Genomic DNA, 13,954 nt, shown 5'->3' with positions numbered 1-13,954 from the left:
CATTAGTAACATACAAAAAATTGCTACAAAAACTCCCTACAAACAAAAGTCCAGGACCAGATGGCTTCACTGGGAAATTCTACCAAATGTACAAAGAAGAACATATACCGATCCTTCTCAAACTCTTCCAAAAGACTGAAGAGGAAGGAATACTCCCAAAGACATTCTATGAAGCCACCATCACCCTGATACCAAAACCAGACAAAGACACTACCAAAAAAGAAAATTAAAGGCCAATATCTTTGGTGAATATAGATGCAAAAACTCAACAAACATTAGCAAACCGAATCCAACAACACATAAAAAAGGTCATACACCATGACCAAGTTGGATTCATCCCAGGGTCCCAAGGATGGTTCAACACATGCAAATCATCAATGTGATACACCACATCAACAAAAACCACATGATCATCTTAATAGATACAGAAAAAGCATTTGACAAAATTCAACAGCCATTCATGATAAAAACCCTTACGAAATGGGTATAGAGGGAACATATCTCAACATAATAAAAGCTATTTATGACAAACCCACAGCCAATATAATATTCAACAGTGAAAAGGTGAAAGCCTTCCCATTAAAATCTGGAGCAAGGATGCCCACTCTCACCACTTCTCTTCAACATAGTACTGGAAGTCCTAGCCACAGCAATCACACAAGAAAAAGAAATAAAAGGTATTCAAATTGGTAGGGAAGAGGTAAAACTGTCACTGTATGCAGATGACATAGTTTTCTACTATATATAGAAAACCCTAAAGACTCCACACAACAACTACTAGAACTGATAAATGAATTCAGCAACATAGCAGGATACAAGATTAACATACAGAAATCAGTTGCATGTGTTTACATTAACAATGGAACAGCATAAAGGGAATGTAAAAATTAATACCTTTTAAAATTGCATCATAAATAAATAAAATATTCAGGAATAAACCCCATCAAGGAGGTGAAAGACTTACATGCTGAGAACTATAAAACATTAATAAAGGAAATTAAAGATGATTCAAAGAAATGGAAAGATATTCCATGCTCTTGGATTGGAAGAATCAGTACTGTTAAAATGGCAATACTACCCAAAGCAATCTACAGATTTAATGTGATCCCTATCAAGTTACCCATGACATTTTTCACAAAACTAGAACAAATAAATCTAAAATTTATATGGAACCATAAAAGATTCAGAATTGCTAAGGCAATCCTGAGGAGGCATAACCCTCCCAGACTTCAGATAATACTACAAAGCTTCAGTAATCAAAACAGTGTGGTATTGGCACAAAAACAGACATACAGATCAATGGAACAGAATAGAGACCCCCAGAAATAAACCCACACACCTCTGGTCAATTAATGTTCAACAAAGGAGGCCAAAAAATAAAATGTGAAAAAGACAGTCTCTTCAGCAAATGGTGCTGGGAAAGTTGAACAGCTGCATGTGAATCAAAGAAGTCAAAACATACCCTCATGCCACGCACAAAAATAAGCTCAAAATAGCTTAAAGACTTAAATACAAGACGAGATACCATAACTCCTAGAAGAGATCATAGACAAAACATTCCCTGACATAAATTGCACCAATGTTTTCTTAGGTCAGTCTCCCAAGGCAATAGAAATAAAAGCAAAAATAAACAAATGGGACCTAATCAAACTTACAAGCTTTTGCATAGCAAAGGAAACCATAAACAAAAGGAAAAGAAAACCTACAGAATGGGAGAAAATATTTGTGAAGGATGGGACTGACAAGGGCTTAATTCCCAAAATATACAAACAGCTCGTACAACTCAACAACAAAAGAACAAACAGCCCAATCGAAAAATGGAAAATCAACCACTAGAAAAAGTTTTTTAAAAGAAGTATTATTAATATACTAAGAGAGACAAAAAATGGAATCATATACAAAACACTCAGTTAAAGTCAGAGGAGGCATAAAAATAGTAGGAAACAAACAAAAAGAAACAAAAAACAAGGGTGATGAATAAAAAATAGTATAAACAGAAGAAAGGGTAGGATTTTGTAAAAGCCACAAAGTACCTTAATATGTGTCCTTTTCATTGTAAATAGAAAAATATGGGTATTTGGAAAGATTCCTTTAAATATCAATGAAGCAAAGTTTTTGAAACTTTAGTTTGTAGCACTCACATGCCAGTTTTCATTGTTTCAGAAATTCTAAAAGCAAAGAGCAGACCATTCCAAACTCCTAACAATTGCTCTCATTTTTATTATTAACGTATCAATCTAAATTTCTATTATTAACTAAGCAATTAGTGGGGGCAAAGAATATGGTGAGCATTAAGTTACCTACATCTAACCACATCATCTGATTATCATTCAATCATACACACAAACAGTATGTGTGCATACCATTTAATGTTATGTATTTTTCCAGTTTAGCATTATTTAAACATTCACATTGCCATGTTTGCCAATTTGGTATTTAATTATGTTCATATACCTTACCATTTATATAGCTATCTCCCCCATCTACTTTTTTAAACAGTTTTTTCACTATATAAATGTTAATACGGATATTTCAATATTAACTACCTTTTTCTTATGGTATTTCCTTAAAATATATTTTCCAAAATGGAATCACTGGATCAAAGCACATGTACAACCTTAGAGCTCTTAATACATACAGATAAAACTATGAAAAGAAAGAAAACAAAGTGGAATAAAAGGGAGGAATACATATTCAAAGGGTGGGCAAAACAACCCTGTGTAGTGTATCCCATGAACAAAAAGTTCAGTACTACTGAGGAATAAAGGGGAAAAGAGAAATGGCAGGATGGAAGAAAATTAAGCTGAACCGATATGCCTGAATAAGATCAAGAAGGGTCTTTTACACCATAAGGAGTTCAGATTTTACCCTGGATAATGGAAACTAAAAGAACTTTGAGAAGGGGAAAGGGAACACTATCATTATTTGCCTATTTGAAAATGGAAGTAGAAGAATTAAGAAGGCTGGTTAGGAGACCAGCAAAAGAGACCAGAAGAGAGATACTGAGGGCCTGAACCAGGGCGGAGAGGGTGGACAAGAGAAGGACTCACATGTACGAGATATACAAGAGGTACATTGTGATGACTGACTGGTTCTGTGTCGTGTGGCTGAGAAGGTGCAGTGGAGTTGGTAAAGGAAAGTTAAAAATTCATCATCACACCAAGGATTTTATTTAAGACACTTACACTGCAATTGCCTCTGAAGGCAGGGTCCCACCTTATTCACCATTTTATCTCCCATGCCTGTCACAGTGCTTAGTATGCTGTAGTTACTCAGTAAATTCTTAAATAAAATAAATGGGTGGATACAGCCATTTGCTAAGAGAGAAAATAAAGTAGGAGGAACAGGTTTAGGGTGAGTATAGTTTTGAGTATAATTTTGAACCATTTCAACCTCTCACACATTGCTTAGCAGACAGCAATCTCATTATAAAGAATTATTAAATTAAGGAATAAAGATATAAATGCATGTAAACTATCTATCCATCCATCCATTTACCTAAAAGAAGATTAGTAGATGATGATGTGTTAGGATTTAGAAGGTTGAATTTGAGCTGCTGGCAAAAATACTAACAAAGATAACGATATCTGGTGGTGAGCCTGGCCAAGCAGACAGGCACTCACTGAGGTAGGAATGCATTTTTATATGTCAAAGTTCATGAATATATATAATGTTCTATTTTTTTTAACTTTGAAATATGCTATTTCAACACTGTGTCAATATCTTAAAATATCCCTTCAGAATTATCCACAGAAACAGTGACAGATTCAATTTAAATCCAATGTATAACCATTTCCATAATCTATGTTTTGCTCCTTGGCAAAGATACTCATTTCCTTAGCAATGTTCAATTTTTACTTTATTTTGATTAAAGACTTAGAAATACAGTACAACATTTTATGTGTTTTTTTCCTGCAAGAAAATCATACCATATATTTCAGAGGCCTCCAGGACATTGTTAACAAAGGCTAAATGGACATTACCAAGAAAATTGTACTGAGGAAAATATTGTGACTATAAATACACTTGCACATTCTCTTTATTCCTTATGAAGCTCATAGCCCCACAAAAACCATCAGTGTCCTTTAGTATTATCCTTCAAGCATCCCCACTGCACAAAGGACCTGCATCTGGATGTAAGTATATCAGGAGAAGTCCTGTGAGAAATCTTGGCCAGCAGGAATGCACACAGGGAGTGGGCGTGGGGTAGGGCTTTATGTAGCAGTTGTCCCAAAGAAGGGAATTGGAAGAGGATGCAAACCCTTTCTCCCAGGCTGTTGGCCTCAATTCAGGCGAATAATTTGTTTCTGGAGGATTAACCTCCCTCCCTTCAAAACTATCTAATCTTTCTACATACAAATGCCACCAATATCTTTGTAGGTCAATTAATTCTACAGAGGACATTATTTACAGAGCAAAGGTAACTTAAAGAAATTGGATAAAGAAAATAGAGAAATACACATGAGAATTCAACTAGATTATTAGTTCCCTAAAACATGCTGTTGAAAAAATAAGTCATTCCTTTAGAAACAACTCAATAAATACATATAAATGTTAAATCAAATGTGCATAAACTACACACACACACACACACACACACACACACACACACACACACACACAGGAATGAGGATCCTACTAACTCAGGGTTTTGGGGCAAGAGCAAAAAAAGCAATTTTCTGCTATGACACATATATACAAGCAGTCACCATCTCAAAATAACTTTCTTTCATTTTCTCTACTCTCTAGAATGCTGCTATAGGAGCTTCATGAAAGGAAAAAACTGGAAGTTAAAAAAAAATCCTATTGCTTAAGAAGAACAGAAAGGGAAGAATCAAAGGCAAAAATAGTCTGAAGTTGTCTGCCAGGGAAAACTGCTAGGCAGTACCAGTCTACCTATTCTTGATATTCTTTTGTCCCTAAATACCTTTTTCTATACTCCCCTAGTTTCCCACTTCAGTTTTCCCAGTACCTGGAAAGACTCTAATCCTTTACTTGAGATTAGTTAACAGGCGTACTCATTTACAAAGGCTAAAGTGTGATGGGAAATCATTCAGAGACTTAATGTAATCTAGTCCACACAACCTTTCTTCTTACCCTTGAGGTCAACTGGTATTAGAAAAGGGTGTTTTCATCATTGTGTATACTTCATTGTATTCATATGTTAATTGTACACTCCCACTGTAAAAGTGTCACATTGACAAGCAATTAGCAATTAGTTGTGATTGTTTTGATTGGGGCATAGAAGAAGGTAATTCTAGATTTAAAAAATCTACCTAGGCACAATACTATATATCCGAGTGTGCTTATAAAGTGTAGAGCTTAAAGAAGTGTGTGCACCCTGCAACCCTTGAAAGAAGAGGACAGAGTGGAAGGAGGCAGAGTTCAAAGGGCATCAAAGACAAACTTTCTATAATTCAAAACTTTGTCTAAGGCAGGCTCAAGAAGCACCTCCTCCTTACCTCCTCTGAACTCAACCTTCTTAACCTTGCTCTCCCCCTCAATCCAGAATTCAATGTACGTATTATTAGTGATGGGGTTCAGGACATACTTCCCCAAAATATGGTATGTTGGCATATTGAATATTTTAAGCTCTAGGAATTTGAGAAATGTCAGGTGCAGGAAGGACTCTCTGCCCTTCCCCTTCTCCTGTGAAGCAGATCATAAGACCATCTTAGGAAAGGTACTCTCTCTTTCTGGAGGAGAGGAGCATCCTCATCTCTGAAAATGGAGGGACACTCAGAGGAATCCAAACAAACGCATCTTGCTAAGTTTCCCCCAGTTTATCATCCTTAGCTCATATCCTTCAGTCCCATCACATTTGCCTATGACTTTCTACCCTTCATCAAACCTAGCACAAAACGCTCAGGTTTAAGTATGTCTTCAGGTCTTCATTTCCTTATGAAGACTCCCGGGTCACGTGAAACACTCAATAAATTTGTATGCTTTTCTCTTCTCAATCTGTCTAGGACACAGAAGGGTAGAAGAAAAAAAATTTTTCCTCTCCCCTCACTGGTATTATTTATTTACATTGTGGGTCAAACAGGCTTTTATGGGTTAGTCTGGGACACCATCATTTAAAATACTGTTTATATAAAAATGATTGTATTGAAATGCCAAACATCAAATTTAAAATAAATTTACAGCATAATCTTAATGGACGCCTGCCGCCTATATAAGACATAAAATAAGAAGATAAAGTATTGGGTTGGCCAAAAAGTTCGTTAGGGTTTTTCCATAACATCTTACGGAAAAACCCGAACGAACTCTTTGGCCAATCCAATATGATGGATTCTGGACTGGGACTCTCAAAGCAGAACACTACTAGATTTTTGGCATCCTGGATATGGTGGATCAATTTGAAAGAGTGCTCTTTTTAAAGGTGGAGCTAAAGTTATCTGTCTTGTTAATTCAAGGTTCTGTTAAAGAAAAACTTATCCATGATGCTTGTTAAAACAGTAAAGCAGAATTTATTCGGACTCTCATGATAGGGAACACTACAATGGGGTATTGCAGTAAAGGAGAGAGACTGGGCTCAACTCAAATACAACAAGAAAAAGTAGAGATTATAGCCATGGGGTGGGAGTGGGGCAGTCAATGGATGGAGAATTACTAGGAAGGTAGGATAATTCTTTGAAAAACTGACCTAACAGAATTCTTGCTGAAGGCAGGCCAGGATGATCACATATTACCTGGGTGTGTGTGTGTGTGTGTGTGTGTGTGAGAAATTTGGACAGATATCAAGGCTGATCACATATTGAGGGTGAGGATTCTAGCTAAACTGACTTAGCAGGATTCTTGCTAAAAACAGACTCTACAAAAACAGAGATGGAAGCCCAAGGTCAGACCTAGTGGAGCAGAGGGCTCAGAGGAGGCTGACTAAAGTTTGGTCAAGGGGAGAATCTCTGTCAACTCTTCATTTCTCTAGGCTAAAGCAGAGCTGGCCATTTAGCTGTTGTCAAGAGCAAGGACATTCCGGGTCATACTGCTTTTGGGAGAGAGGGAAGAGTCAGGACTGTGGGTGCACTGCTTCTCTCTGAAGTAGGTGAGAGAGGGCCTTGCAGCTGAACTGATATGACAGAAAGGAATAATGGGTGACAAGTTAACTTAGAGTTAATTATCCTGGGTTGGAGTTAGTTTAGGGAGATAAAATACACCGAGTATATGTAAAATTATTCGTGGTTCGCTAATGAACAAAACAACTTTCATAGTACTTCTAAAGGATCTTACCTATAACATATTTACAATCTAGGTATAGGTAATAACAGAGCAAGACTTTCCATGGAAGACCTCTGATACTCTTGTGATTTGCCATTTTTATTACTGTGAAGTTTAACTAAATTTAATATCAAAGCAAATGACTATATTGATATTTATATTACCTAATACTTTTTCTTAATTAAAAAAATTAAGATTTGGTCACCATTGTCTTCTGTACTTTATTACATGTGAGAAAAGGTCGAGTTCAAAGATGAGCTTCTCTGTCTTTCCAGCCTGAGTCTCTCCAGGTAGGATGGATGGAGAACAAGGACTTGGTTAAAATAAATTATCCTAGGGGAAGAGGAGTCAGGTCCTAAGAGAATGGATCTGACACTGGAGGAAGCAAAAGAAGAACAGAAGGAATTTTGCTATGGGAAAAAAGGTACAGGGGCTCCAGAGAAAGGGTTGGGCCCTCCTTCCTCTTCCATCTAGCTCAGTCCTCCTCGGCCCCCTCCCCCTTCTCTCAGCTCCACCCCCAGCTCCCCCATCGTTCTCCCAGCTCTCTTCCTTCCCTCTTACCCCTAACCCTAATTCTAAGGTATCTCCTAGTTAATTCTAGGGGTAGATTAGGGCCCAAACTGGATCTGAGGGAAGTACAAATGATTCATAAAAATAAAAATAGATGTCTAGCTTCAGTAATTTCTGAGAACAGGGAATTAAAGCACAGATACTTTGAAAAGGTATTGAACTGAAGTTCAGGAGGGTATGTAGTCAGACTGCTCTTCTCAACATCTGCATATGCACATCTGTATGACTAAATTTAAATGAACCGTAGCCTGCTTAAGGTTTAAATGACTGAAATTTCAAAAAATTATTACAATCCACAAAACTCCTGGTATTTTGGTATTTAAAAATAGCACAGAATACTAGAATAACCAAAACTTTCTATTTTTATAATATTATCTCTAAAGTAAGCATATAACCATTTCCAATGGCTAGTGTACATTTTAATGCAACTTAAAAATTTGTATGTGTGATGTGAAAGCTATGTCACCCTGAAATATTACATTTAGGCCAGTGATGCTTAACTCTAGAAGTATATCACAATGATTCTGTGGGGTTGGGGCCAGGCAACTATATTTTTTAAAATTTCTTAGGTTATTCTGACACACAATTCTGGTTAAGAGTGACTGTCTTAGAGGATGTTAAATACTACACTCAGCTCCCAGTGTACTCCACGTTGTCACAGGAAGACCTTAAGATCTCACATATGGAGCTACTTTGCTAACAAATCCATTACTAATTTCATCATCTCCTTGGGTTAGTTTTTATTTGATGAGTACTACAGCAGCACTTAAAAAAACATTTAAACTTTCCTTCTCACACCTCCAGGAAAGTTATTTAAAACTAAACAATTCAAATAAAAGTTTAAAAGGTAATACAGGGCTTCCCTGGTGGTGCAGTGGTTGAGAGTTCGCCTGCTGATGCAGGGGACATGGGTTCGTGCCCCGGTCCGGGAAGATCCCACATGCCGTGGAGCGGCTGGGCCCGTGAGCCATGGCCACTGAGCCTGCGCGTCCAGAGCCTGTGCTCAGCAACGGGAGAGGCCACAACAGTGAGAGGCCCGCGTACCGCAAAAAAAAAATAATAATAACAAAAATAAAATAAAAGGTAATACATTTACAGGTGGGCTGGGAACTAGGTGTTTACTTTGGAAAGTAAAGCTATCAATCTACAGCATGGAAAAAGGAATCAGAAGGAGTGATGCTACCAGAGACAGCGGAAGCTAGATGGTCATCAAATTCTTCCTGAAACATGTCCTCATGGCACACCTTCATTATTTTCTTTACACTGATAACAACTCATCATGTATGCTCATGTTCAAATGGAAACAAAAGTATTCCTTCAAGATGTAATCAATTTTCCAATCATGTATTTAGAATAATCTCTGTAACTATTACTCCTGCTAATATTAAAAATCAAGAGCTGACTATACTATTTGGATATCATGAGCCAGTTTCTTCAACTCAATTTATTTCCTTTGATCTCTCATCTATGTATTATGAAAAACTAAATTTTATTAACATACCTTGGGTCAAGAAGACTCCTCAAAAATTTGAAAAGCAAAACCTGGTTCTGAAGAGAAAAACAATAAAAAATACAATTAAATATTAAAACGAATTCTTCAAACTATGCCATGGTAAATAACTCTAGAATATCCCTTTAAAAAGCACACACGCATATGACTACTTCCATTATGCCCTCTGTACAGATCTAAGGAATTCTAAAGAACCATTTGGAGGTCATTTTCTCTCAGTAATTCTAATCATTGTCACATACTCAATTCTGAGAGTAGAAGAAATTCAAACACCTTGGTTATTGGTACCCCACCCCTGCCAAAAAAAAAAAAGGCCCTCTATTGAGACAAATCCCTTAACAGTTCCCAGCATGAAGACCCTTGGAATGGCAGGTGCTCTGAACTGCTCTGGCTGCAATGACGGGTACACACTGCCTCACCTGGTCCTCCTTGTGACAACAGCCAACGGTGAGACAGTTAATCTAGGTGGGGTGGGAAGCTGAGGCCAAAACAACAACCAGTACCAGAAAAGCTCATTAACTCCTCAATATAATCAACTACAGAAGAGATGGCAAACAGGTTAGCAAGTAATATGCAAAATGTCTGGCTTCTGTTTCTTCCACTTTTTAGCTATGTGACTTTGTGTAAGTCACTGACTCTCGTAAGCCATTTGGTTTACTTATGTGAAAAAGAGAACACCAATATCTTCTCTTCCTCCTGCACAGGACAGAGGTGAGAATTAAGTGAGATAAATCTTAGAATACTCTATGAATATTAATAATGTTTCTAAGTTCTTAAGAAAGCTAAGCAAAAATTATTATAGTTTTGTTTTCCTTTTTTCTTTATTTTTTGACACATTCTACTTCACCTATAAAAAGCAGGGGATCTCAAAACCAAAAAGGATTAGTGTCATTTAGAATATAACATTTTAAATATATTTATCAGTCTTTGATTTTCTATCTTTTTCCTGGCCTATCACTTTGTTTTATTTTACATGGCTTTCCTTCTGGTTATACCTTAATATTCTGGCTTATTTTTCATTTCAAGAATTCTGAAAATAATTGGTCAGAGCCATATTTCTTGCCATCAAAAGTGAAGGTAATTTATAAAATTTGTGTGGGATTCTTATACAATCAATAAAGCTCTGCAATAAAAAAATATTTCATTTCTTTAAAAGGAATGTGTAAGACTCCACAAATAGTCCATGGTCAAGAGCTACCTTTTTTGTGTGTGTAAATTATTTCAGCTTTTATATATTTGTCTAATGAATGACAATTATATTCATTTACCTAGCCTCTCTACCTCTAAATATTTTAAAGTCTGTAGGAAAAAGAAAATCCTGCAATGGATAATCTTACATTTTTTTAAAAAAATGTAGATCTAGTTTTGTTTTGTTTTTTAATATTTATTTATTTATTTGGCTGTGCCAGGTCTTAGTTGTAGCATGCAAGATCTTCATCGTCACATGCGGGATCTTTAGTTGCAGCATGAGGGCTCTTAGTTGCGGCATGCGGGATCTAGTTCTCTGACCAGGGATTGAACCTGGGCCCCCTGCGTTGGGAGCAAGAAGTCTTAACCACTGGACCACCAGGGAAGTCCAATAATCTTATATTTTAAATGACAATAACATCACTATAGACAAGAAGATTCATCAAAATTGCTGACTTTTAAAAGGCGGAGATGCTCTGTGGGTTGAGAGTAGTTTTAGCAGAAATGTACCCCCCTCACTAGAATGGACTGGATGACCCTCCATGTACTTCCTCAGGATCCTGGGCAGTCCTCTATCATCATTCAAGTCAAACTATTCTACAATTATCTTTTGGCTTATCTGTCTTCTTGAGCACAGGGATACATTTACAGTTGACCCTTGAAGAGCACAGATTTGAACTGAGTGGGCTGACTTACACGTGAATTTTTTTCAGTAAATATACTGGAAAAAATTTGGAAGATTTGCAACAATTTGAAAAAACCTGCAGGCTAACCACATAGCCCAGCAATAGTGAAAAAATTAAGAAAAAGTTAGGTATGTCATGAATGCATAAAATATACGTAGATACTAGTCTATCCTTACATAGGCATGAGTGATAATAAATATAAAATATGCCTCTCTCTCTCCCCCTCTCTAGTAATTGGAGAAACTGCATGTCAACCCACCATCACATGTGTTTTTTTAAAAAAGTAACAATGTTTCCAATACTGTATCATGAATATGACTGTAATACTGTATGCTATAAAAATTTTATAACAATTCACTCATTGGTGTATACATTAGGCTACTGTGAAGCAATCATATCAATTACACTAGACTACCATAGAGCAAACATTTGCTTTTGCATTATCAATGTATGAATTGTTATACCTGTAAATAAATACAAATTTCTTTTTCACATCTTTTCATTTTTGATGTCTAGTGTTAGTAATATGTATAACAGTACTTTGTTTAAGACAATATTGATATGGGTACTGACAGACAGATGATTCATCTTATAAAAAGATGACATAAATGTACAGTATTGATAAGTTTACTTCAGTACTGTAAATGTATTTTCTCTTCCTTATGATTTTAATAATATTTCCTTTCTCTAATTCACGTATTCTAAGAATACAGTATATAATACATATAACATACAAACATGTGTTAATTGACCGTTTCTGTTATTGGTAAGGCTTCCAGCCAACAGTAGGCTATTAGTAGTTAAGCTTTTGGTTAAGTCAAAAGTTATACAAGGATTTTTGACTGCACTGGGGTTGGCACCCCTAACCCCCACATTGTTCAAGGGTCAACTGTATATGTTTTTGTATCCTTAGCACTTTATCGTGGTTTTGGCCCACAGCAGGTACATAAATATTTATTGAATTAGTGGATGAGTCCTTATCTTGATTTAATGGACTTCATCATGCTGGACAACCAACCCTACATCTGGGAGTCGTTTTTAACTCCACCCATCACATTCAACTAATTTCCAAGCCCTATACATTTTATTTCACAAACGTATCTTCGACCTGTCCTCTCCACTGCCACTGCTTTCATCCTGTCCTCACTGTTTTTTGCCGAGACCTTTTGCCTTCCAACTGGTCTAACTGTTCTCTCCTCCATCTGCTCTCTTTGCCAGTCCATTCTCCATACTACAGAATTAATTTTCTATAAAATGAATCTAATGGTATAATTCCTTTGCTTAAAAAACTTCAGTAATTCTCCAGCGCACAGAAGATATAGCATAATTTTTTAGCATTACATATAAGATTGTTCAATATCAGCCCCAAAAGTCTATTTCCCAGTCTCTATACTTTTAACTCCTTCCCTCCAATATACCTTTGTAAGCTTAATCTGATGCTTCTTCCAACATCGTCTTTACCACATCATCCTCTGAATATGCATGTTGCTTCCAGACTTCATCAAGTCTTTACATACCCAGAACCCTTTATCTAGAATGCCCTTCCCAATTCTCTGCCTAGAAGACTGATACCAATTATTCAAGACCCAGTTCAGGCATATGTGGGAACTCTTGTCTGCTTCTCTCACACAGTCTGTCACTCTCTCCTCTTATTCCTACAGTACTTTTTTACATATGTCTGGTGCAGAGCTTATAACACTGTGCTGTGGTTATATAAGTGCTTCTCTGTTCCACAGGAAAAATTAAGAAAAAGACTGTATTCTTATTTGTGCCCCCCAGAGCCTACTATACTGTGGGGTACAGAGTGGCACCACGGTACTGTGTAAATGAATGAATTCCACATCTCTGTCTCATGTCAGCTGCCTCCCACTCATTGCTTTGGTTTCCTTCTTGCATACCTAACCCCTACTATTACTGCTACTTGAGGACTCTGGGTTGTGCTACATGTTCCTGTCTTTGTCCTATTCCCTATCTCTATCACTTGTGGCCATAATGGTAATAAGCAAAGCTCACTACTAGCACTGCCACAGTAGTGACAAGTGAAATACTAGGTCCATTAAATAGTACTTCAAACTGAGCATCTCAATATTCAGCATTAATATACCTGTATTCTAGCTAAGATTGTCCGAGAAAAATTCTAAATAGTCAGCATTGGGACTTCCCTGGTGGCACAGTGGTGAAGAATCCACCTGACAATGCAGGGGACATGGGTTCGAGCCCTAGTCTGGGAAGATCCCACATGCCCCAGAGCAACTAAGCCCATGTGCCACAACTACTGAGCCCAAGTGCCACAGCTACTGAAGCCCACGGACCTAGAGCCCGTGCTCTGCAACAAGAAAAACCACCGCAATGAGAAGCCCGCGCGCCGCAACAAAGAGTAGCCCCCGCTCGCTGCAACTAGAGGAAGCCCGCACGCAGCAACAAAGACCCAACGCAGCCAAAAATAAATAAATAAACAATAAAATAAATTTTAAAAAATAGTCAGCATTAACCCAGTAGGAGGATGACAAATGTCTGAATAAATAACATGAACCCTGAAGAGAATATGGTTGCAGTCACTATAGCAAAAGATATGGAGAGGTGGGGGGATGGGGGGAGAGGACCCTCTGTGGATTATGATTTCTAGGTAACTACAGGTTGTATTTCCAAAAATATTTCTGTGATGTTAATATTTGTTGTGCACAAAGATGAACTCCCTCATTTCTAGACTCAGAGCTTATCACACAATTGCTTCCAAATACACACACACACACACACACACACACACACAATGTGTACAAAA

General features: G+C 37.2%; 1 protein-coding gene across 1 annotated transcript in view; it reads right to left on the bottom strand.

Moving 5' to 3' along the window:
- The window catches only part of VPS8 (VPS8 subunit of CORVET complex), a 300,882-nt gene that overhangs the window by 120,947 nt on the left and 165,981 nt on the right, over positions 1-13,954 (bottom strand). The window contains exon 35 of the mRNA XM_060150214.1: positions 9,290-9,336. Coding sequence (XP_060006197.1) covers positions 9,290-9,336 — 47 coding nt within the window. The remainder of the gene's footprint in view (positions 1-9,289; positions 9,337-13,954) is intronic.

The sequence above is a fragment of the Lagenorhynchus albirostris genome, chromosome 5, assembly GCF_949774975.1.
Source record: "Lagenorhynchus albirostris chromosome 5, mLagAlb1.1, whole genome shotgun sequence".
Taxonomy (NCBI): domain Eukaryota; kingdom Metazoa; phylum Chordata; class Mammalia; order Artiodactyla; family Delphinidae; genus Lagenorhynchus; species Lagenorhynchus albirostris.
This window is presented reverse-complemented; position numbering and strand designations above follow the sequence as displayed.